Source organism: Phyllobates terribilis, unplaced genomic scaffold, assembly GCF_046119375.1.
Source record: "Phyllobates terribilis strain yellow unplaced genomic scaffold, ASM4611937v1 Scaffold_7__3_contigs__length_470593459, whole genome shotgun sequence".
In the NCBI taxonomy this organism is placed as follows: domain Eukaryota; kingdom Metazoa; phylum Chordata; class Amphibia; order Anura; family Dendrobatidae; genus Phyllobates; species Phyllobates terribilis.
The window spans coordinates 231,571,052-231,595,778 of record NW_027362767.1 but is presented as its reverse complement, the minus strand read 5'-3'; the positions used below and the strand labels follow the sequence as shown (position 1 = coordinate 231,595,778).

The window sequence follows — 24,727 nt, the reverse complement described above, 5'->3', positions numbered from 1 at the left end:
CCAAGTGACCCCATTTTGGAAACTACACCCCTCAAGGAATTTATCTAGGTGGTGTAATGAGCATCTTGAACCCTCAAAAACTTCACAGAATTTTAAAACACTGGAACATGAAAATAAAAAATATTTTTTTTCCCCTAAAAATGTTTTCACCCTAAATTATTCATTTTCCCAAAGGTAACAGGAGAAAATGGACCATATAATTTGTTGTGCAATTTCTCCAGAGTACACCGATACCCCTTATGTGGTCAGAAACTCCTGTTTGGGCGCATGGCAGGGCTCAGAAGGGAAATAGCGCCATTTGACTTTTTTAGTGCAAAATTGGCTGGAATAGATTGTGGATGCCATGTTTAATTTGGAGAGCCGCCGAGGTTCAAGAAAAGCAGAAACCCCCCACAAGTGACCCCATTTTGGAAACTACACCTCTTGAGGAATTCATCTAGGGGTGTAGTGAGCATATTAAACCCACAGGTATTTCACAGAATTGTATACCATTGGGCTGTTAAATGTTGTTTTAGCTCCAAGTTTTTAATTTTCATAAGAGCCAATAGGAGAAAATGGACTACAAAAATCTCACACACATTGGTTTTTTTCCTTGCAGACCTGAAGCAGTTTCATATCTGCAGTCAGTCTGTTCTTTTAGCGTTTTTCACTCATTTAAATGAATGAGGGGAAACAAACGCATCAAAAATGTATGTAAAAAAAAAAAGTGCGTATTTTATGTAACGTTTTTGCAGCAGATTTTTCTGCTGCAATTACTAAACGTGTGCAAAGAGTGTTTGCAGCAAAATCTTCATGTGTCACATGTGGATTTGTTGCAGATTTTATTATATGAAATACAAAAAGTAAAAGCATTAACATACTGCAAATCTAAAAGCTGCATCACAGGTCAATGCTCTCTATGGGTTTTATTTCTCACATGGATGACATTTAGTAATATTTGATTCACTTTGCTGCTACTTTAAGAAGGATTTTCCACCCAGAAACCAAGACAGAAAATCTTCAGGATAGCCGGGTATATTGTGAGACACTGCTTTGTCCATCTATAACCTGAAAGAAATAACGGATGAAATAATCGATTACCTTATATTCTAGCGTCTCCTTAAGGAGATTTTCCTCTTCCACTGAGAAGTTGAGCAATACTGATACAGCTTTAATAAGGTGAAACGCCTAAAATGGAAGTGAAAAATAATTAGTTTAAAAAGGTAGTCTGACAGTAGGATTAACCCTCCTAAGACATCTCTATGGGCATTTACAGTAGTGTTCAAAAACATGAGTTAAGCACAAAATCTTTATACTAGTTTTTATTTCCAGCATTGGGAACATTGCACGCTGTTTTCTAATTCAAAACATGAAGAGAAATGTATATAATTTTTAACTACTTTACAGAAAACAAAATATGAACATTGGGCTGTTCTAAAAAATAGCAGTGTCTGCATTTGTCTTTACAAACTCACAATATGTCTCTCTTTTCTTAGGATTTAGCATTCCTGTGAATCACTAACTTAATATTTAGTTGTATTCCCACAGTTTTTTTTAGAACTGCTTCACATCTATGTTGCATAGAGTCAACCAACTTCTGGCACCTGTTATTCCAGCCCAGGATGCTTTGAGTACATCCCACAGTTATTTCGGCATGGTTATGGATTTGCCTCAGAAACAGCATTTTTGATGTCACCCTACAACTGTTCTATTGGATTAAGGTCCAAGGATTGGCCTGGCCACTCCAGAACCTCAATTTTGTTGGACTGGAACGAAGATTTTGCTTGTTTACTGGTGTGTTTAGGGTCATTGTCTTGTTGAAACACCCATTTCAAGGGCATATCCTCTTCAGCGTAAGGCAACATGATCTCTTCAAGTATTTTAATATATGTAAACTGATTCATGATCCCTGGTATGCGGCAAATAGGTCCGGCACCATAGCAAGAGAAACATGCCCATATCATGATGCTTCACCACCATGCTTCACTGTCTTCAGAGTGTACTGTGGCTTAAATGCAGTGTTTGGGGGTCGTCTGATGAACTGTCTGTGGCCCTGGGACCCAAAAAGAACAATTTTACTTTCATCAGTCCACAAAATCTTTCTCCATTTTTCTTTGACCAGTTGGTGTTCGTTGGCAAATTGTATCCACTTCAGTACATCTTTTGTTTTGTTTTTTTAACAGTGGGACTTTGCAGTGATTTCTTGCTAAGATATTAGCTTCACACAGGCATCTTCTAACTGTCACAGTACTCACAGGTAACTTGAGACTGTCTGTGATCATCCTGGAGCTGATCATTGGCTGAGCCTTTGCCATTCTGGCTATTCTTCCATCCATTCGAACGGTAGTCTTCCATTTTCTTCCACATCTCTCTGGTTTTGCTTTCCATTTTAAAGCCTTGGAGATCATTTTAGCTGAACAGCCGATCATTGTCTGCACTTGTTTATAAGTTTTACCCTCTCCAATCAACTTTTTAATCAAAGTACGCTGCTCTTCTGTACAATGTCTCGAACGACCCATATCTCTCAGGCTTTCAAGGAGAAATGCATGTACAACATGTGCTGGCTTCACCCTTAAATAAGGCCCCCCTGATTCACACCTGTTTCTTCACAGAATGATTGTCCTCACTAATTGAACTCCACACTGCTATTATTTTGAATACATCCCCGTACAATTAATTATTCAGGTACACAGACTCAAAAACATGCAGATCATGAATGCGGAGTCTGGTGGTTTTTTGAGAATCTACTGCTCCAACTGGTAAATTGTTTGACATGTGGTGATATAATTTATATCAAAAACAGGGATTAATCTGGTTAGTCATATTAGTATATTATTTTGAACACTACTGTAGATCATAGAAAGTTGAATAAAATGATACTTGAGATCTGATGTTTTATTTCAGAAAATCCACGTTTTTCTTAATATGTAAATGAGCTGTTAGGATCTATGGGCCGGACATAGATCTCTCTGAGAATCTGCCTCCAGAGATTATTGAAAATGATAGCGGGCGTTATCAGTGTGAGACATGGAGATCAGGAGAGCAGACTGTCAGCCATTACATGTCTCACACTGGTAATGCCCCCTGTCATTTGCAATAAGATTCTCAGGGAGATCTATGTCCGGCCCATAGATCTTAACACCTCTTTTACATACTAAGAAAAACGTGGATTTCTCTGGAATAAGACATCAGATCGTAGATATTAAGGTATCATTTTATTCAGCTTCCTATGACCTAAATGCTCATATAGACGGCTTAGGATGGTGGAAACTACTGATAGATGCTTTTTAAATGAATGTATAAAAGGGACCACACACAGAGGAATACCGAGATATATGTGCTGCCATTGGGATTTTCAGAAAATAAGAAATCTCACATATTGAACAAGAACATTTTCCCCCAAAAAATGTAAAAATCATGCAATCCATATAGAGAAGATCAGGCTAAGAGGAGAGATCTAAAACTGCAGCACAGGTCCACAAAAGTGGTCATTATCTCATACCTCTTGGTCAATACGACCTGTAAATCCATATAAAACATACAGGCTATGGAGGTTTGTGATGAATTGCACTTTTGCACTACATAGGGCACGGAGTTCCTCACCTCTGCTTCACTGGCCGACATAAACTTCAGTACAACATGTTTCAGGTACTCAAAGTTTATCTCCCGAGAGTCATTGAGATCAGCATTATTGGTCACGGTGAGAGAAGGCAGCGGGGGCTCCGCAGGACTCAGCCTCTCCTCCGCTTCTGGTTTCAATCTCTAGAAAACAAGATATAGTAGTAGATCTGGGCTGCTGCGAGATCGGACTCTTTTACCACTCGGGGTTTTCACATGATACTAAGATTATCACAATATATTACTGTGGACTCACTATCAACCCATGAAAAGGTAAAGGGGTATTCTCAAGCTTGAAAGTTATTCTCTGTCCATGGGATAACTTCCTGATTGTTGGGGGATCTGACCTCTGGGACCCAAAAACAGAGTGGTGGTCAATCATGGGCATCACCATTCTATTCATTGTTAATGGGATTGAGCACTGCACTCAGCTGGTCTTCAGCACTCCAATAAGAAAGGATGGAGCGGCAGTGCACATCAAGGACCACCACTACATTCACATGGGGCTCTTCAGTTCTCTGGATTGGTGGGAGAAGTAATCCCCTGTCCTGTGGATACGCGATAAACTTTCAAAACTAACTATATCCCCTTAATGGATACGGCCCACCAACTCACCAGCTCTTTTTGCAAAGTCTTCTTCAGTTCTGCCATTCTCTGCTGAAGTTGTTTTATAGTCTAGGAATAAAGAGCATTAAGAATTAAGATGATAAAAAAAAAAAAAAAAAAAAAAAAAAGGTAGATACATCAAAAGTGGTCAAACGTGATAGTCATGAAGCCCCTGAGCTGCTCCTTTATTGCCGTTTGTTAGTTACGTCCACAGGATGTTATACTGTTAACGTGACGTGCCGGCGCTGTTTGCGGAACACGGTCCGTCGTATAGACGGTAAAAGTAATGTTTGCTACATGTAAGTAAGAAATAAAATTGCCCCAATCTCCCTCAAATCCACATTTTAATTACTGGTTTCAGCCCTTGCAGGTCACGAGTCACTTTAAAAAGGTAAAAGTAACTCCTAGTAATGTTTGGCGCGGTGAGAGGACGTTCACCATCAATATGCATAAAAAAGTCATCAGTTTGCAATTTATTAATTTCCTGTATGGGCAGCAGACCTGCCTACTGTGAAAGACAGAAAAAGGGGGATATATATATGGGGCACACGTAACACAAATTATTTATTTTACACTAAGCCCTAACCTCAGCCAGTCCTGTAACACGTGTGCACACAGAAAAAGTATTTCATGGCCCCCACAGTGCCCCGCAGACTAAGGTGTCTACAACCTTAGGACACATTCTCTGTCGGTGTTGGGAAGCGAGCTCCCGGGACGCGCCTCCCCCCCTACCCTCCCAGAGCGAGCTCCCGGGACGCGCCCCCCCCCCCCAGAGCGAGCTTCCCGGGACGCGCCCCCCCCCCCCCCAGAGCGAGCTTCCCGGGACGCGCCTTCCCACCCATAGCGAGCTTCCCGGGACGCGCCTTCCCACCCAGAGCGAGCTTCCCGGGACGCGCCTTCCCACCCAGAGCGAGCTCCCTGGGACGCGCCTTCCCACCCAGAGCGAGCTCCCGGGACGCGCCTTCCCACCCAGAGCGAGCTCCCGGGACGCGCCTTCCCACCCAGAGCGAGCTCCCGGGACGCGCCTTCCCACCCAGAGCGAGCTCCCGGGACGCGCCTTCCCACCCAGAGCGAGCTTCCCGGGACGCGCCTTCCCACCCAGAGCGAGCTTCCCGGGACGCGCCTTCCCACCCAGAGCGAGCTCCCGGGACGCGCCTTCCCACCCAGAGCGAGCTCCCGGGACGCGCCTTCCCACCCAGAGCGAGCTCCCGGGACGCGCCTTCCCACCCAGAGCGAGCTCCCGGGACGCGCCTTCCCACCCAGAGCGAGCTCCCGGGACGCGCCTTCCCACCCAGAGCGAGCTCCCGGGACAGTGGAACAGCTCCCTAAAAACAGGACAGTCCCACTGGATACAACACGGTTGGGAGGTATAAGATGAGTTTATGGGGAATGTCTTCAGACATAGAGCAGAGTAGTATTCAATTAAAAGGGGTATCCTCATCTTAGACATATAAGGCGCATTCACACACCATCTCTTGAGGACGTCTCTCTATGGGAGTTTGAAACACACTTTCTCTGTAATATTTAGAACTCACAGAAAAACAAATGGAGAGAGCAGAGCATGTGTGTCCCCCTCTGTATGCCCAACATGCAGGACAAGGGGATGAGAGACCCCCACTCTGGAGAAAGGTGCAGTTTTCACCATTTTCGACATATTGTGGATGTGCTATATGTCTAAGGTGAAAATATCGCTGACATCCTGTTGTGCCCTGAGCAGAATTATGGAAACATTTTGCTTTCTATTTGCCCCTTAAACAGCTCTAAAAAAATCCCCATAACTTCCAATGTACAGAATTCATGTGAATGCCACCAGTCAGTAATTACTATTGGGCTGTACCCACAAAGCATGGAATATTGGCCGCTAGCCCCTTACTACATCTGCCAGAAGTAATTTTCCAGTGATACTTCTCCTGTCGGAGGCACCTTATTTTTTTCAGCAATCTGTTGCTCCATTTCCCTGTTCTCCTTTTGGATCTGAGAAATGTCACCGACTGTCACCTCTCCATTGGGCTCCTGGGTATGTGGACCATGCAAACGTTCATGAAGAGTAGAGACTTCCTCTTGGAGGGAGGAGACCTAGAAAAAGGGGAAAACGACTTGTGACCCCAATAGTGTGAAGTTGCAAAATTAGAATGTTCCTTCTGTAAGATCAGTGGTCTCCAACCTAAAGCTCCAGCTGTTGTGACACTACAACTCCAAGCATGCACAAACAACGCTGCTCCCCATCATGAGAAATCTCTGGAGATCAATCATGACGCTGAGTAGTTATCACACATTCTAATGTCTCCTCCACTTATATCTTGATGACTGGACGCCTTCTTCTCCGGCTCCTTCTTACCTGCGATTCACTTGCCAGCAGCGCCTCTTTGTGTTCCTGGAGCTGCACGGTGACATCTCTTACATGTTTCTCAGCAGATTCCTCAGTCTGAGCGGCTCTAGATTTATACATCTCCAAATCAGACTGTAACTGCTGCATTTTTAATACAATGGCATCGTAATCTGTGGGTGAGAGTAATTAAAAGGCAAAGAAAGAAGACTATGGAGTCTGTCCTCTTTCTGCACCTTTAAGCCCCCTACACACCTTTCATGCCTGTCTGCCACCCCCCTCAGCGTGGAGCGCTCCCTACCCCCCCCCCTCAGCGTGGAGCGCTCCCTACCCCCCCCCCAGCATGGAGCGCTCCCTCTCCCCCCCCCCAGCATGGAGCGCTCCCTCTCCTCCCCCCCCCCCCTCAGTGTGGAGCGCTCCCTCTCCCCCCCCCCAGCATGGAGCGCTCCCTCTCCTCCCCCCCCCCTCAGTGTGGAGCGCTCACTCCCCCCCCCCCTCAGCGTGGAGCGCTCCCTCTCCCCCCCCCAGCATGGAGCGCTCACTCCCCCCCCCCCCCTCAGCGTGGAGCGATCGCTCCCTCCATGTGGAGCACTCTATGAGAAAGTCGCTGTCTGACATCGCTCACCTCCTTTCAGTAGTGCAGCCTCTTCATCTTTTCTGGACAGCTCCTCCTTCCTCAGAGACATCTCCTGAGCGTTGCTGTCGATTAAAGCTGTCAAATCTGCCACCTGCCAGAACACAAAGTAAGAAGTATCATCAATCCTGAACTATGAAGACCCTGATCTGCCATAGACGTCTGGTAATCACACACCTGCTGCTGAAGATCTTCTTTCTGTTTCCGAGTCTCCTCCAAAGCTTTGGCGATCTCGACACTTACAGTCTCTCTACTACTCAGCTCCTCCTGCAAAGAAAACTTATCCTCAGCAGGTTCGGCTTTTTCTCTGTAATGTCAAACTGGAATTTACCTCCAAAATTAGCCAGATTTGTTTTTTTTACGAAACTCCTCAGTGCAACTTAAGAGCTGACATTATTCCAGAATAGTATGGGTAATACTACTGCATGACCGAAGATCAGGAGCACTGGAGCTTACAGGGGCTTGTCCGGACATACGGTATTATGGTCCCGTAGGATAGGTTATAAATAGCAGAACGTTGGGGGTCTGACACCTGGAGCCCCCACAGATCGGTGGTGGCCGGATGCAAACGTTTTGAATGGAGATGTGCACATTCATTTACATTTGGACACTGCTGGAACAAAAACCAGCTGATCTGTGGCGGCCCCCCACTAATCTGCAGCTAGATCATCAATACCGTATGGCCGGAAAACTGTATCGCTCTGAATACAATAATCATTTGCTGCCACACTCAGAGACGCTGGGTTGTTTGCCCTTTATCTCTCCAACCCCAGGTAAAGCGTTAGGCGAAACAGGATACAAAACGCAAACGTTTTAGGCAGGTGTGAGAAAAAAAAAATGCTGCAAACTAATAATGCTTTCAAAAACAAAAGTGTTAATAGTTTACTTTTATCAATTAACAAAATGCAAAGTGAATAAACAAAATAGAAATGGAAATCTCATTAGTACTTGGTGTGACCGCCCCTTGTCTTCAAAACAACATCACTTAATAATCTTCAAAGTAAAGAAGAACAAGGAGTCCTGGAAGAGATGATCTGACTCCCACACAGCCCTGATCTCACATCATCCAGTCTGTCTGGGATCACATGAAGAGACAGAAGGATTTGTATAAGCCTCATACACAGAAGATCTGGGGTCAGTTCTCCAAGATGTTTGGAACAACCTCCCTGAAGAGTTCCTTCAGAAACTGTACAAGTACGAGAATGAAGAAGTGATGAAGGCAAAGGGCGGTCACCAATTAATGTGATTTACATTTCTCTTTTGTTCTTTTACTTTATTTTTATCTGTTGCCAAAATGCAAACTATTAACTTATACTTTTTTAGAGTAGTATTTTTACTTTGATAAGTTGTAGGCAGATGTGGAAAAAAACGCTGCAAATATTACACATGTGATAAAGGGTATTTATATGTCAGCTCAACAACAGGAGAAAGTGTAAGCGGTATATCCCCTTCCATATACAGAACATTCACTTCACATTCCGTAACCTGGGTAATAAAGAAACAAGAGTCGGAGAAGAGTCACTTATTTCCATGTATTTTGTCAGTGTCAGTCACAACAATATGGAGGGCTCTTTACCCTAATTAAATATATTTCATATTTTCACGTACTAATGATTATTCAGTAAATTTCAATGCTCCAATAGTTTTGGGGTCTGTGGTCTCCGGCTTCTTCATTCAGTTAGTTGGGGCCATACCGTTCATAGTTTACCAGTATAACGGCAGGATGAGGATTTTCTACCCACTCCTCGTACCCGCTGTTGGCACATACCTTCATCTTCTCTTGATCGGCCTCCAGCTTTTTCAGAATAGTTTCTACATCTTCATTCCTTCTTTGTAGAGACTCGTTTTCTTGTTCTAACTGACTCTGCACGATAATAGATAAAATAAATTTAAAAAAAAAAGGTTCAGAATCCAATAAATCAGCGAAAAAGTAAAAAGTATTTCAGATACGATCACAAAAAAACACTACAGAAACATTTATATAATATAACGAGTTACTTCAAAGCCAAACAAACCTATTTCCCATAGAAGCGCGCATATAGCGGCCATATAAAGTCCCAGCGCGACTGCAGAACTCGTGATCGGGATCACTAGTATCACAGGCATATATGTGATACTGTTATATCAAACCATGAAACCCACGGTCAGGCCAGGACTAGAGGCCATGATACGGAACAGAGACTATAGCCGTGGAATATTAATAATCTCCTAACAACCTGATCCCCTTTGTTTTAGCCAGACAGGTTCTTCTTTTCAGGTATGAATATTGTTCGTTTCCTTCAAGATATCCCCAGTTTCGCAGTAAGTCCCCATCTATAGAGTTAGTTTCCCAGCAGAAATAGTCACTTATTAATTACAAGCCTTGCATCAGTAAGACGTCACATTCTGTATAACCAATACGTCTTATAATAACAGAGGATGAAGGGCCTCCGTGCTTACAATATTGTGCTGTGCGGACGTCCTGTCGATTTCTCGAGCACTTTCCAGAGCGGAGACCTGGGCTTCCAACCGATCCACCTTCTCCGCACATTGCCGTCTTACGCTGTGTAGCTGATGGGTTAGTTTATCAGTCTCGGATTTGAGCTCGGATTCCTTAATAAGAGGAAACAAATATGTCACCTTGTAGTAATAATCACATTTTTTTTTATTCTTGTATCTTAAAAAAAAAAAAAAATCCAAAAAAGATTAGTGAAGTATCAATGTATAAGACATGAGTAAAATATCAAAATTATCTTTATTATTTTTTATTTCAAAAATACATTAGAAATGCATAAAATGCACAAGGGTGGGAACAACAACTGGAGGCATCTGGGGCTGGGCAGATAATTTCCATAATACGTACAACCACTGGAGGCACAACACTATAGAGGCCAAATTAGCTGCAGTGAAAACAGTAACTTATATAATGAACGTAGTGAAATAAGTAGCATAAAGTGTATAGCCTTTCATGGAAATAATCAGAAGGCAAACATTACCAGAATTACTCATAACACCAGGCAGTCACTCTAACCAGATGCGCGTTTCGCATATATGCTTCATCAGGGATGACTGTTTCCATGTGATGGTTTTATAGAGCATAATACCCAATTAGAGATTGTATCACAAGAAGAAACAGATGGGTTACCTTTTGCATGTGTTGTATGCGGCCCTATAACACATAAAAGGTAACTCATGTGTTTTTTGTTTACGATACCATCTCTGATTGGTCCATGTAATAGTTTCAATAATCACATAGGTAACCCTTTACTTGTGTTTTAGGGTTGTGTGCAACAGACGTAAAAGGTAACCTATGTGTTTCATCTTACGACACAATCGGGCAGGACAGTGGCTCAGTGGTTAGCACTGTAGCCCTGCAGCGCTGGGGTCCTGGGTTCAAATCCAACCAAGGACAACATCTGCAAAGAGTTTGTATGTTCTCCCCGTGTTTGCATGGGTTTCCTCTGGGTTCTCTGGTTTCCTCCCACACTCCAAAGACATCCTGATAGGGAATGTAGATTGTGAGCCCCAATGGGGACAGTGATGATAATGTCTGTAAAATTGTCTGAATTGTTAAGCGCTGTGTTGGTGCTATATAAATAAAGATTATTTATTATTATTAATCTCTGATTCGTTTTTATAGAGCATAATACCTATCTACTGGGAACAGACAGCTAACCCCAGATGAAGCATATATGCGAAACACCTGTCAAGCTACTGTGGCTGCCTTGTCTTCTGCAATTATTTCCATGAAAGGCAATATAATTTATGCTCCTTCCTTCTCTATTTTCACTATACAAGTTACTGTTGTCATTGCAGCTAATTTGGCCTATATAGTGTTATGCCTCCAATGGATGTGCTTATAGAAATGATTAGCTCTTCATAACAGGAAGTCTCCTATTTTTGCTCCCACTCATGTGCATTTTTAAATGTATCACATCCTGACATCCATTACTAATCATGGTTTCCATGTCATTAAGTAAAAGGAGTTCAATGCTTAAGTTGCCACTGTCCTTTATAATATATGGACAAAAAAAAACCATCTGATATGTTACTTATATCATATACGTTTTAAAGTACACCTGTCACCAGATTTCACAATAAAAACAGTCAACGGCACACATTATTAAACAGATGTCTTAGACCGGATGAAGCTCATGTTCTCACTTTCCCTTTGAAATTCCATGAAAGAATGGCTGTTAAAACCAGGCCCAAAAATTAAAATCAGCTGGATTCATAAAATGCTTATTATAGGGATTTTATAGCTATTTGTCGCTCATTTTCAAAATAAGTGCACCTGCCTCACCAGGTCTAAGATCTATTTAATAATGAATGCAGTCTCTCCTGTGAAATCTGTTCACAAATCCACTTTTCTTGCACCATTTGCAATCCATCTATGTGTTCAGGTGTATAGTGAGGAGCTGAGGTAAGCGGGACGGATACATACACACGTAGCGATCTGCTGCTCTTTGTGCTTGAGCTCCTCGTCTCCGGCTCGTAGCCGTTCTCTCACCGTCTGTAATGTCTGCTCTAAATCTCGGAGCTTAAAGAAAACAAAACAATGTATAACTGAGCAATGCCGAGACACTGATAACTTTATACCGTTGCCACTGATCGGCCAAGGACCGGAGAGTTGAACGTTGTCAGCCATTGACTACCCCAAGATTCTGCAGAGCCCCGACAGAATAGAGTGGAGGTCACACCAGCACACCTCTGCTACATCCATGAGTAAATACGCCTGATTTATTAACAGTAGTAAATTGCATCAATTATTTAATGCAAAATGCTTTTAGTGAATCTGTCAGCAGCATGATGTAGGGGCAGAGACCCTGATTCCGGTGATGTATCACTTAGTATATTGGGAGCAGCAGTTATGATACAATCACAGTTTTCATGCTGCAGATCTGGCAGAGCTTGGAATGCTGAGCTCTGTATAACCCCGCCCACATCTCTGATTGGCTGCTTTCTGCCCACAGTGTGTAGGCGGGGTTGGACCAGGAGGCACCAGACACCTAGTCCTCTAGTGATAATCTCCTGCTGATAAGAGGATTTTTTTGATTTATCGTAAAATCCCTTTTTCAGATTTTTCATTGTGATACACGACAAACCACGTGTGTACGCTACTGCCACCAGGAGGCTGACACTACATATTACAACCTTAACAACAAAGTCGGCTCTTTCTCAGCAAGCTACACCGGCCTCTGACAACCAAGATCATCCTTATTTTTGTGAACTAAGAGCAACATCATTGAATAGTAAAGCAGCGGCGGCGGCGGCATAAAGCCTCTAACCTTCAAAGAACTCTCATCTCTAAACTGGTTGATCTCCGCGTCCTTCCACTGCAGTAAATCCTGCGCGTCTTCTAACCGGCTGTTCAGTTTTGCTGTCTGAAAAAGAACAAGAAGCCTAGAACAAAACCATGTGTTCTCATAGCAAACAATGGAAACTGCCAGAGAGGAATCGTCAGTCTTGTGATCACAACTAAGAGGCGACAGCGTGGAGGAAGGGGGGGACCGACAAAACATGTCTGCGCTCGCCTGCTCATCACTACTGATGGGTGTGTGGGAAAGCTACATCCCACGCCGATGGACACAAGAACTTTTTTCAGATTCACGCTGCAGATATAGTATTTTGGCCTTGAGTGTCCCTTTATAGAATACGAATGCTCCGAGCGCCCCTTTATAGCATGGAGCATTCAATGGAGCATTTTCATTTTTCGCCACCTGAGGCCGGGTAAGGACTTATTTTTTGCAACTTGAGCTTTTATTGCAATGGTGCAGAGGCCAAAAAAAAATGAAATCTGGTGGCTTGATTTATTTTTCTCGTTACACCGTTTACTAATCGGATTAATTTACTTTATATTTTGATTGTGAGATTCTGAATGAAGCGATACCAAATAATATTTATTTTTTTTACGTGTAGTAATTTGAACAGGTTTTCTTTTTTTTTTTTTTTCTTATTTTTAAAAACTTTTTTTTTTTTCACAATTTTCACTGACTTCAATAGCTTGGAGCTGAATCAAGTGAAACAGTTTTCTGTACAGAGCCCTCGTGTTAAATACAAAAGAGCAAACGATAAACAATAATTTATAACAAAAAACAATGGGAGGGAAAAATAGAAAAACCTAAAGCTTGCTGTGTCACTGGTATTGGCACCCTCCACATTAATTTAGTATAGAAAGACATTTTGACTCGCCTGTGGTAAACCACAAAAGAGATTCACCTGTGATTAATTGTCGGTGCCCATGTGACATGACTTAGCCAATGAACGATGACTTTAGTGTTTTAAAACGCCACATGGTAGGTCCTGTTCTTTTGTTACAATCGTGAAGACAAAAGAGCTGTCTGAGGACATCAGAACTGCTATTAGCAAACACAAGACTTTCAAAAGGGTATAAGGCCATCTCCAAAGACCTTGGTATCCCAGTTTCAACAGTGTGCAATGTTATTAAGAAGTTTGCCAAGCATGAAACCGTCAAGAATCTCCTTGGATGTGGGGAAAAGAGGAAAATTGACAAGAGATGTCTTCGAGGGTTGGTGCGAATGGTGGAAAAAACAGCATGTCAAACATCCAAAGACCTGAAGGCCAACCTGGAACAGTCTGGGGTCATGCTTTCAACAAGTTCCATACGCCGCACTCTAAACCAAGCAGAGCTTTATAGGTGAAGGCCAAAGAAGAAACCATTTCTGAAGAAAAGAAATAAAAAGGAACAACTGATCTTTGCCAATGTGTACCGTGACAAACCACAATCCTTCTGGGAAAATGTTCTGTGGACACATGAAAGAAAAATAGAGCTTTTTGGCAATGCAAAGCAACAGTTTGTTTACAGACGGCACAATGAAGCTTATAAGAAAAAGAACACCATACCAATAGTTAAGCATGGTGGAGGATTCATAATGTTGTGGGGTTGCTTTGCTGCGTCAGGTAGTGGAGGCCTTGACCATATCACAGGGCTCATGAAATCGGAGAATTATCAAGAGATTTTAGAGCGAAATGTCTTACCCAGTGTAAGAAAACTTGGTTTGAGTTGAAGATCATGGGTCCTCCAGCAAGACAATGACACAAAGCACACATCCAAAAGTACACAGAAATAGTTGAAAAATAAAAAAATGGACGGTTTTAAAATGGCCAGCAAAGAGTCCTGACCTCAATACCATTGAAAATCTTTGGGGTGAGCTGAAATCGGCCATTGGGAAAAAGAGCCCTGCAAACATTCAAGAGCTTGAACAAAAGGAAGAGTGGAAGAAAATTCAAGCTGGGAAGTGCAAGAAGCTTATAGATGGCTACAAGAAACATTTGGAGGCTGTCATCAATGCCAAAAGGTGGGCAACCAAGTATTAATTAGGGATGGCTTTATTGCTGCACATGCGGTTTATTCTGTTTCTTCTTTGAAATTGCAACATGGAAGTTGGAAAACAATGTTTTATTGTTGTATTACTTTGGACCACTAATTAAAAAATCCTGAGGATATAACTTTGGTACATTTCCATTTATTTCTGAAAATATTGTACAGTCTGTGAAAAAAATGAAGGGGTGCCAATAATGGTGAGCGGCACTGTATGAACGCCGGTCACATTCACAAGAGATTCACAATGACAGGTATGGGGGTCTTCTGCATGACAACCCATTGGCGCCCCCGATCATGTGACAGGGGTGCAGATGGGCGGGATTTTGCATCATCTGATCTGGTTGTTTATATTCTGCGAAATGTGATCTTTACATTAGGAAGTGGAGAGCAGGAATATCTTCCAATTACAAGAGAAAGCAGAATTGTGAATGCAGCTCTGGATTACATTACAGGTTGTAACTCTGGGCCAGTATCAAGAAATAATGTAATAGGTTTGCAAAGTTATATAGCTTTTCCATTATATCCCTAGAAAAGGTTGCCGAAAGTAAATGAACTCCTGATTTTCAGGTCTTTACCTGGGACTCCATCTGAGTGACTGTATCTACGTGTACAGTCCTGGTCTCCAGAAGTTGTTGTCTTGTCTCATCCAGTCTCATCTCTAGGGCAGCTTTCTGCAAATAATAATAAGTCTGTTTTTGAACAGGCAGGTAACAGATCATATTAACCCCTTTACCCCCGAGAGTGGTTTGCACGTTAATGACCAGGCCAATTTTTACAATTCTGACCACTGTCACTTTATGAGGTAATTACTCTGGAACGCTTCAACGGATCCCCCTGATTCTGAGATTGCTTTTTTCGTGACATATTGTACTTCATGATTGTGGTAAAATTTCTTCGATATCACTTGCGTTTATTTGTGAAAAAAACGGAAATTTGGCAAAAATTTAGAAAATTTTGCAATTTTAAAATTTGAATTTTTATGCCCTTAAATCAGAGAGATATGTCACACAAAAGAGTTAATAAATAACATTTCCCACATGTCTACTTTACATCAGCACAATTCTGGAACCAAGATTTTTTTTTGTTAGGGAGCTATAAGGGTTAAAAGTTGACCAGCGATTTCTCGTTTTTCCAACAAAATTTACAAAACCATTTTTTTAGGGACCACATCACATTTGAAGCCACTTTGAGAGGTCTTTATGACAGAAAATACCCAAAAGTGACACCATTCTAAAAACTGCACCCCTCAAGGTGCTCAAAACCACATTCAATAAGTTTATTAACCCTTCAGGTGCTTCACAGGAATTTTTGGAATGTGGGAGAAAAAAATGAACATTTAACTTTTTTCACAAAAATGTTACTTTAGACCCAATTTTTTTATTTTCACAGGGGTAACAGGAAAAAATGGAACCCAAAATTTGTTGTGCAATTTCCCCTGGGCACGCAGATACCCCATATGTGGGGAAAAAACACTGTTTGGGCGCACGGCAGGGCTCGGAAGGGAAGGAGCGCCATTTGACTTTTTGATTGTAAAATTTGCTTGAATAATTAGCGGACACCATGTTGTGTTTGGAGAGCCCCTGTGTGCCCAAACATTGGAGCTCCCCCACAAGTTACCCCATTTTGGAAACTAGACCCCCCAAGGCACCTATCTAGATGCATAGTGAGCACTTGGAACCCCCAGGTGCTTCACAAATTGATTCATAAAAATGAAAGTGTTTTTTTTTTCACTTTTTCATTTTTACGAATCAATTTGTGAAGCACCTAGGGGTTCCAAGTGATCACTATGCATCTAGATAGGTGCCTTGGGGGGTCTAGTTTCCAAAATGTGGTCACTTTTGGGGGAGCTCCAATGTTTGGGCACACAGGGACTCTCCAAATGCAACACGGTGTCCGCTAACAAATTGAATGGAAAATCCGCTCAATTTGTTAGCGGACACCATGCTGCGTTTGGAGAGTCCCTGTGTGCCCAAACATTGGAGCTCCCCCACAAGTGACCCCATTTTGGAAACTAGACCCCCCAAGGCACCTGTCTAGATGCATAGTGAGCAGTTGGAACCCCCAGGTGCTTCACAAATTGATTCGTAAAAATTAAAAAGTGAAAAAAAAAACACTTTTTCATTTTTATGAATCAATTTGTGAAGCACCTGGGGGTTCCAAGTGCTCACTATGCATCTAGATAGGTGCCTTGGGGGGTCTAGTTTCCAAAATGGGGTCACTTGTGGGGGAGCTCCAATGTTTGGGCACACAGGGGCTCTCCAAACGCAACATGGTGTCCGCTTACAAATTAAGCCGATTTTCCATTCAATTTGTTAGCGGACACCATGTTGCATTTGGAGAGTCCCTGTGTGCCCAAACATTGGAGCTCCCCCACAAGTGACCCCATTTTGGAAACTATACCCCTCAAGGATTTTATTAAGGTGTATAGTGAACATTTTGAACCCAGAGGTACGACACAGAATTTGATAAAATTAGGTCATCATATTGAATAAGTTGTCATTAGTCTTGAGCGCAAGTGCTCGCTACTTGAGTTTGCATCGGGTACTCAGGTATGCACCATGTACTGCATGTGCTCGAGTGACGTGCTCGAGTCCCCGCCCGGATGTTTCACGGTTATTAGACACCCAAAAAAAAACATGCGGGGATAGCTCGTGCATGGCAGGCAATCCCCGCAAAGTTTTTTGGGCCGTGAAGCATATGGGGCGAAGACTCAAGCATGTCACTCAAATACCCACGATACTCAATGCATACCAGAACACCCCATGCAAACTCAAGTAGCGAGCACTTGCGCTCAACACTAGTCGCCATATCGTCATCTTTTTTTCTTACTTTTGAAAAAAATCACAACCCCATCACAACCCTAACCCCTACCCTAACCCCAACCCCAGCCCTAACCCTAGCACAACCCTAACCCTAGCACAACCCTAACCCTAGCACAACCCTAACCCTAGCACAACCCTAACCCTAGCACAACCCTAACCCTAGCACAACCCTAACCTGAGAGTTTATTTTTTACGCCGTTCCTCGTGCGGTATAAGTGATTAGACTACCTTATTCTTCGGGTCGGTGAGACTACAGCGATACCAGAATCATATGGGGTTTTTATGACTGACAGCTGTCACATACTAAAAGTCGCATTTTTTATAAATCTAGTTTTTGCATCGCCATATTTTGAGAGCTATAATTTTTACAGATTTTGGCAGACAGTCATGTGACGGCTCGTTTTTTGCGGGATGAGTTGACGTTTTTATTGGTGCCATTTTCAGGCACGTGACATTTTTTGATCGCTTTCTATTCCAATTTATAGGAGGCAGAATAAACAAAAACCAACAATTCAGGAATTGTTTTTTTTGTTTTTTTTTATTCTGTTCTGCGTGTGGTAAAATTGATAAGGCAGCTTTATTCTTCGGGTCAGTACGTTTACAGCGGTACCACATTTATATCGTTTTTCTATGCTTTGCACTTTTACATAATAAAAGCAATTTTATAGAAAAAATTATTTTTTAGCATCGCTTTATTCTGAGAGCTATAACTTTTTTATTTTTCGGCTGATGGAGCTGCATGGCGGCTTGTTTTTTGCAGGACGAGATGACGTTTTCAGCGGTACCATTTTTATTTATATTTGTCTTTTTTATCGCGTGTTATTCTATTTTTTGTTTGGCGTTATGGTGATAAAGCATTGTTTTTTGCTTTGTTTTTTATTTTTTATTTTTACCGTGTTCACTTAAGGGGTTAACTAGTGGGACAGTTTTATAGGTCATGTTGTTCCGGACGCGGCGATACCAAATATGTGTACTTTTATTGTTTTTTTTTGTTTGTTTTTTATAATAATATTTATTGATGGGTACATTATATTTTTATTTTTGGTGGATTATTTTTTTTATTTTTTTTTAAATATTTTTACAATTTTTTTTTTCACTTTCTGAGAGTTTTTATACTTTATTACTTTGTCCCACTGTGGGACTTTCACTTTTTTTTCTCTGATCGCCTGTATGGCACAGGAATGCAGCACCATCCCTGTGTCATGCAGGCTGTCAGCTCTGGACAGGGAGAAGATTGTTTGGAGATGCACTGCGCATGTCCAAACAATCTTCCTGCTGTCTGGTGACCCGGATGTTGTCATGACGACATCGGGTCGTCATGGCAACATCCTGGAAGCCACGGCAGTCACCGCTGGAAGCCGGAAGAGGAGGTGAGTATCTGCGATCACCTCCCCTTGCCACCGCAATGCTGCGATCGACTTCGATCGCAGCATCGCGGGGGTTAATGTGCTGGGAGCGGTGCAGGACCGCTCCCTGTACATTGTCACAGCTGACACCTGGTACTATCAGCTGACACCCGGCGGCGATCGCGCCAGCACAGCATGTGTGCGCGCGCGATCGCCATGACGTACTAATACAGGTCTGGCTCTTAAGTCCCAGGGCACAGACGCGTATTAGTACGTCAAATGTTGTTAAGGGGTTAAATCAGAGAGATACAGTACAGACCAAAAGTTTGGACACGCCTTCTCATTTAAAGATTTTTCTGTATTTTCATTACTATGAAAATTGTACATTCACACCGAAGGCATCAAAACTATGAATTAACACATATGGAATTATATACTTAACAAAAAAGTGTGAAACAACTGAAAATATGTCTTATATTCTAGGGTCTTCAAAGTAGCCACCTTTTGCTTTGATGACTGCTTTGCTCACTCTTGCCATTCTCTTGATGAGCTTCAAGAGGTAGTCACCGGAAATGGTCTTCCAACAATCTTGAAGGAGTTCCCAGAGATGCTTAGCACTTGTTGGCCCTTTTGCCTTCACTCTGCGGTCCAGCTCACCCCAAACCATCTCGATTGGGTTCAGGTCTGGTGACTGTGGAGGCCAGGTCATCTGGCGTAGCACCCCATCACTCTCCTTCTTGGTCAAATAGCCCTTACACAGCCTGGAGGTGTGTTTGGGGTCATTGTCCTGTTGAAAAATAAATGATGGTCCAACTAAACGCAAACCGGATGGAATAGCATGCCGCTGCAAGATGCTGTGGTAGCCATGCTGGTTCAGTATGCCTACAATTTTGAATAAATCCCCAACAGTGTCACCAGAAAAGCACCCCCACACCATCACACCTCCTCCTCCATGCTTCACGGTGGGAACCAGGCATGTAGAGTCCATCCGTTCACCTTTTCGGCGTCGCACAATGACACGGTGGTTGGAACCAAAGATCTCAAATTTGGACTCATCGGACCAAAGCACAGATTTCCACTGGTCTAATGTTCATTCCTTGTGTTCTTTAGCCCAAACAAGTCTCTTCTGCTTGTTGCCTGTCCTTAGCAGTGGTTTCCTAGCAGCTATTTTACCATGAAGGCCTGCTGCACAAAGTCTCATCTTAACAGTTGATGTAGAGACGTGTCTGCTGCTAGAACTTTGTGTGGCATTGACCTGGTCTCTAATCTGAGCTGCTGTTAACCTGCGATTTCTGAGGCTGGTGACTCGGATAAACTTATCCTCAGAAGCAGAGGTGACTCTTGGTCTTCCTTTTCTGGGGCTGTCCTCATGTGAGCCAGTTTCTTTGTAGCACTTGATGGTTTTTGCAACTGCACTTGGGGACACTTTCAAAGTTTGCCTAATTTTTCGGACTGACTGACCTTCATTTCTTAAAGTAATGATGGCCACTTTTTTTTCTTTACTTAGATGCTTTTTTCTTGCCATAATACAAATTCTAACAGTCTATTCAGTAGGACTATCAGCTGTGTATCCACCAGACTTCTGCACAACACAACTGATGGTACCAACCCCATTCATAAGACAAGAAATCCCACTTATTAAACCTGACAGGGCACACCTGTGAAGTGAAAACCATTTCCGGTGACTACCTCTTGAAGCTCATCAAGAGAATGGCAAGAATGTGCAAAGCAGTCATCAAAGCAAAAGGTGGCTACTTTGATGAACCTAGATATAAGACATAATTTCAGTTGTTTCACACTTTTTTGTTAAGTATACAATTCCACATGTGTTAATTCATAGTTTTGATGCCTTCAGTGTGAATGTACAATTTTCATAGTCATGAAAATACAGAAAAATCTTTAAATGAGAAGGTGTGTCCAAACTTTTGGTCTGTACTGTATGTCACACAAAATAGTTAATAAATAACATTTCCCACATGTCTACTTTACATCAGCACAATTTTGGAACCAAAATTTTTTTTTGTTAGGAAGCTATAAGGGTTAAAAGTTGACCAGCGATTTCTCATTTTTCCAACAAAATTTACAAAACCATTTTTTTAGGGACCACATCATATTTGAAGTCACTTTGAGAGGTCTTTATGACAGAAATACCCAAAAGTGACACCATTCTAAAAACTGCACTCCTCAAGGTGCTCAAAACCACATTCAAGAACTTTATTAACCCTTCAGGTGCTTCACAGGAATTTTTGGAATGTGGAAGAAAAAAATGAACATTTAACTTTTTTCACAAAAATGTTACTTTAGACCCAATTTTTTTTATTTTAGCAGGGGTAACAAGGAAAAATGGACCCCAAAATTTGTTGTGCAATTTCCCCTGGGCAAGCAGATACCCCATATGTGGGCGCATGGCAGGGCTCGGAAGGGAAGGAGCGCCATTTGACTTTTTGATTGTAAAATTTGCTTGAATAATTAGCGGACGCCATGTTGCATTTGGAGAGCCCCTGATGTGCCTAAACCGTGGAAACCCCCCACAAGTGACCCCATTTTGGAAACTAGACCCCCCAAGGCACCTATCTAGATGCATAGTGAGAACTTGGAACCCCCAGGTGCTTCACAAATTGATTCGTAAAAATGAAAAAGTATTTTTTTTTCCACTTTTTCATTTTTACGAATCAATTTGTGAAGCACCTGAGGGTTCCAAGTGCTCACTATGCATCTAGATAGGTGCCTTGGGGGGGGTCTAGTTTCCAAAATGGGATCACTTGTGGGGGAGCTCCAATGTTTAGGCACACAGGGGCTCTCCAAACGCAACATGGTGTCCGCTAACAATTTGAGCCGATTTTCCATTCAATTTGTTAGCGGACACCATGTCGCGTTTGGACAGCCCCTGATGTGCCTAAACAGTGGAGCTCCCCACAAGTGACCCCATTTTGGAAACTATACCCCTCAAGGATTTTATTAAGGGGTATAGTGAACATTTTGAACCCAGAGGTACGACACAGAATTTGATAACATTAGGTCATCATATTGAATAAGTTGTCATTACTCTTGAGCGCAAGTGCTCGCTACTTGAGTTTGCATCGGGTACTCAGGTATGCACCATGTATCACGGGTGCTCAAGTGAAATGCTCGAGTCCCCGCCCGCATGTTTCACGGTTATTAGACACCCCCAAAAAAACATGCAGGGATCGCTCGTGCATGGCAGACAATCCCCGCGAGGTTTTCTTTGCCCGTGAAGCATATGGGGCGGAGACTCGAGCACCCGCGATACTCAGTGCATACCCGAGCACCCGATGCAAACTCAAGTAGCGGGCACTTGCGCTCAACACTAGTTGCCATATCGTTATCTTTTTTTTTTACTTTTGAAAAAAAAAAACCCAACCCCAGCCCTAGCGTTTATTTTTTACGCCGTTCCTCGTGCGGTATAAGTGATGAGATTACTTTATTCTTCGGGTCGGTGCGATTACAGTGATACCAGAATCATATCGGGTTTTTATGATTGACAGCTGTCACACACTAAAAGACACATATTTTGTAAAATCTAGTTTTTGCATCGCCATATTTTGGCCGACAGAGTCATGTGACGGCTTGTTTTTTGCGGGATGAGTTGACGTTGTTATTGGTGCCATTTTCAGGCACGTGACATTTTTTGATCACTTTCTATTCCAGCTTTTGGGAGGCAGAATAAACAAAAACCAACAATTCAGGAATTGTTTTTTTACATTTTTTTATTCTGTTCCGCGTGTGGTAAAATTGATAAGGCAGCTTTATTCTTCGGGTCAGTACGTTTACAGCGGTACCACATTTATATCGTTTTTTATGTTTTGGCGCTTTTACACAATAAAAGCTATTTTATAGAAAAAATTATTTTTTTGCATCGCTTTATTCTGAGAGCTATAACTTTTAGATTTTTCGGATGATGGAGCTGTATGGCGGCTTGTTTTTTTGCGGGACGAGATGATGTTTTCAGCGGTACTATTTTTATTTATATTCGTCTTTTTGATCGCGTGTTATTCCATTTTTGGTTGGCGGTATGGTGATAAAGCATTGTTTTTTGCTTCGTTTTTTTTTTTTTTACCGTGTTCACTGAAGGGGTTAACTAGTGGAACAGTTTTATAGGTCAGGTCGTTACGGACGCGGCGATACCAAATATGTGTACTTTTATAGTTTTTTTGCATAATAATATTTATTCTTAGTGGATTATTTTTTTTAATTTTTTTTTTATATTTTTACAATTTTTATTTATTTATTTATTTTTTTTTTTTTTCAATTTCTGGGAGTTTTTTTTTACTTTTTTACTTTGTCCCACTATGGGACTTTCACTTTTTTTATTCTGATCGCCTGCATAGCATAGGGATTGAGCACCATCCCTGTGCCATGCAGGCAGTCAGCGCTGGACAGGGAGAAGATAGTTTGGAGATGCACTGCGCATGTCCAAAAAATCTTCCTGCTGTCTGGTGACCCGGATGTTGTCATGACGACATCGGGTCGTCATGGCAACACCCGGGAAGCCCCGGCAGACAGCGCTGGAGGCCGGAAGAGGAGGTGAGTATACCGATCACCTCCTCTTAGCCACCGCAATGCTGCGATCGACTTCGATCGCAGCATTGCAGAGGTTAATGTGCTGGGAGCGGTGCGGGACCGCTCCCTGCACATAGTACCGGGTGTCAGCTGTGATAATCAGCTGACACCCGGCGGCGATCGCGCCCGCACAGCCTGTGTGCGCGCGCGATCGCCATTACGTACTAATACGGGTCAGGCTCTTAAAGCCCAGGGCACTGACGCGTATTAGTACATCTTGGGCTTTAAAGGGGTTAAAATCATCTCAAGAAAACACTCAGGCTTGGACTGACCCACAGGAGAATCCTCCGGTGGGCCACCACCCTCTTACATGAGCAGTACTTGGCACAATATACGTGAATCACTATATACAGACAAAGGCAGCATCTTATTCATGTAACAATCCACCCACTTCCACAATGCGCTCACCTCCTTAAGAAGTTCCTGCAGACCTTCCTCTCCGGAGAAAGTTCCTTCAAGCGTCTTCTCCAGCGAACTGACTTTCTCTTGCAGACGAACGATTAAGGCGTCCTTTTCTTCAGCTTCTACCGCCATCTAGTGCACAAATAGCGATGTCAGTATCAGGATGAAGTTTTATTAGCAACGATATCCTTTCACCAAAAAGCCATATTCCTTAAAGAAATCAAGTGGTCCCCCAACTGGTTAGACACGTCAATACACCTTTTTGTTTTCCTCTCTACATCTCGGATGGCTTACTTTAAATCAATATTTTTGAGCCAAAAATTTTGGGCCAATTTGACAATTTATGCCATGTTTTCACAAAGCCACTTTTCAAAAATGTGCAAAAAATGTGCACAGATTTTTGCTGCGACCGAAGCTAAAATGCCGACGCGTTTCGCTTAGTATAATCCCCTTTGTATTGTGTTAGCTCATATGATGGATGGAACAATTTCTAAATTCTCACTATTCATTTATGTGACCCCCAAACCCTTTAGCTTAGTGTCAATATGATGATGATGAATAGACAGAGGTAACAGGACGTAAAAAGCAGCCGGTGGATGGCGGAGCCCAATATCTGTAGGAGCCGCACCTTACACCTCAGCTGTTCGTGCTGCAGCTTCAGGGCTTCATACTCATCCCGGATCTCAGTCAGTCTCTTCTCACCGCTAGAAGCTCCGGACTGGGCCTAAGTACAGGGGCAAGAGAGTAAGGGATAGATAGTACATCACGCGCCAAAATAAACATACGATGCTATACTGGTGTATTTCATGGAAGGTGCAGGACGAGTAATCAAAGTATTTTTTTAAGCAAATCTTTTATGTTACCCTCTAAGGCAGGGTTCCCCAACTCCAGTCCTCAAGGCCCACCAACAGGTCATGTTTTCAGGATTTCCTTAGTATTGCACAGGTGATGGAATTATTGCCTGTGCAGGTGATGCAATTATCACCTGTGTAATACTAAGGAAATCCTGAAAACATGACCTGTTGGTGGGCCTTGAGGACTGGAGTTGGGGAACCCTGCTCTAAGGGGAGGCAACTGCCTCACAGATCA

The 24,727-nt window shown here is 42.5% G+C and overlaps 1 protein-coding gene across 5 annotated transcripts in view; it reads right to left on the bottom strand.

Moving 5' to 3' along the window:
* GOLGA1 (golgin A1) overlaps nt 1-24,727 on the bottom strand; it is a 51,715-nt gene that overhangs the window by 4,567 nt on the left and 22,421 nt on the right. For all 5 annotated transcript variants that reach the window (XM_073639808.1, XM_073639810.1, XM_073639811.1 and 2 more), the window contains 14 exons: nt 24,267-24,362; nt 23,645-23,770; nt 15,063-15,158; nt 12,431-12,526; nt 11,587-11,682; nt 9,603-9,755; nt 8,932-9,027; nt 7,341-7,430; nt 7,155-7,257; nt 6,542-6,702; nt 6,127-6,279; nt 4,213-4,272; nt 3,583-3,741; nt 1,081-1,167 (listed from right to left, as the gene is read on the bottom strand). In XM_073639808.1, the coding sequence (XP_073495909.1) occupies nt 1,081-1,167; nt 3,583-3,741; nt 4,213-4,272; nt 6,127-6,279; nt 6,542-6,702; nt 7,155-7,257; nt 7,341-7,430; nt 8,932-9,027; nt 9,603-9,755; nt 11,587-11,682; nt 12,431-12,526; nt 15,063-15,158; nt 23,645-23,770; nt 24,267-24,362 (1,572 nt within the window). The remainder of the gene's footprint in view (nt 1-1,080; nt 1,168-3,582; nt 3,742-4,212; nt 4,273-6,126; nt 6,280-6,541; nt 6,703-7,154; nt 7,258-7,340; nt 7,431-8,931; nt 9,028-9,602; nt 9,756-11,586; nt 11,683-12,430; nt 12,527-15,062; nt 15,159-23,644; nt 23,771-24,266; nt 24,363-24,727) is intronic.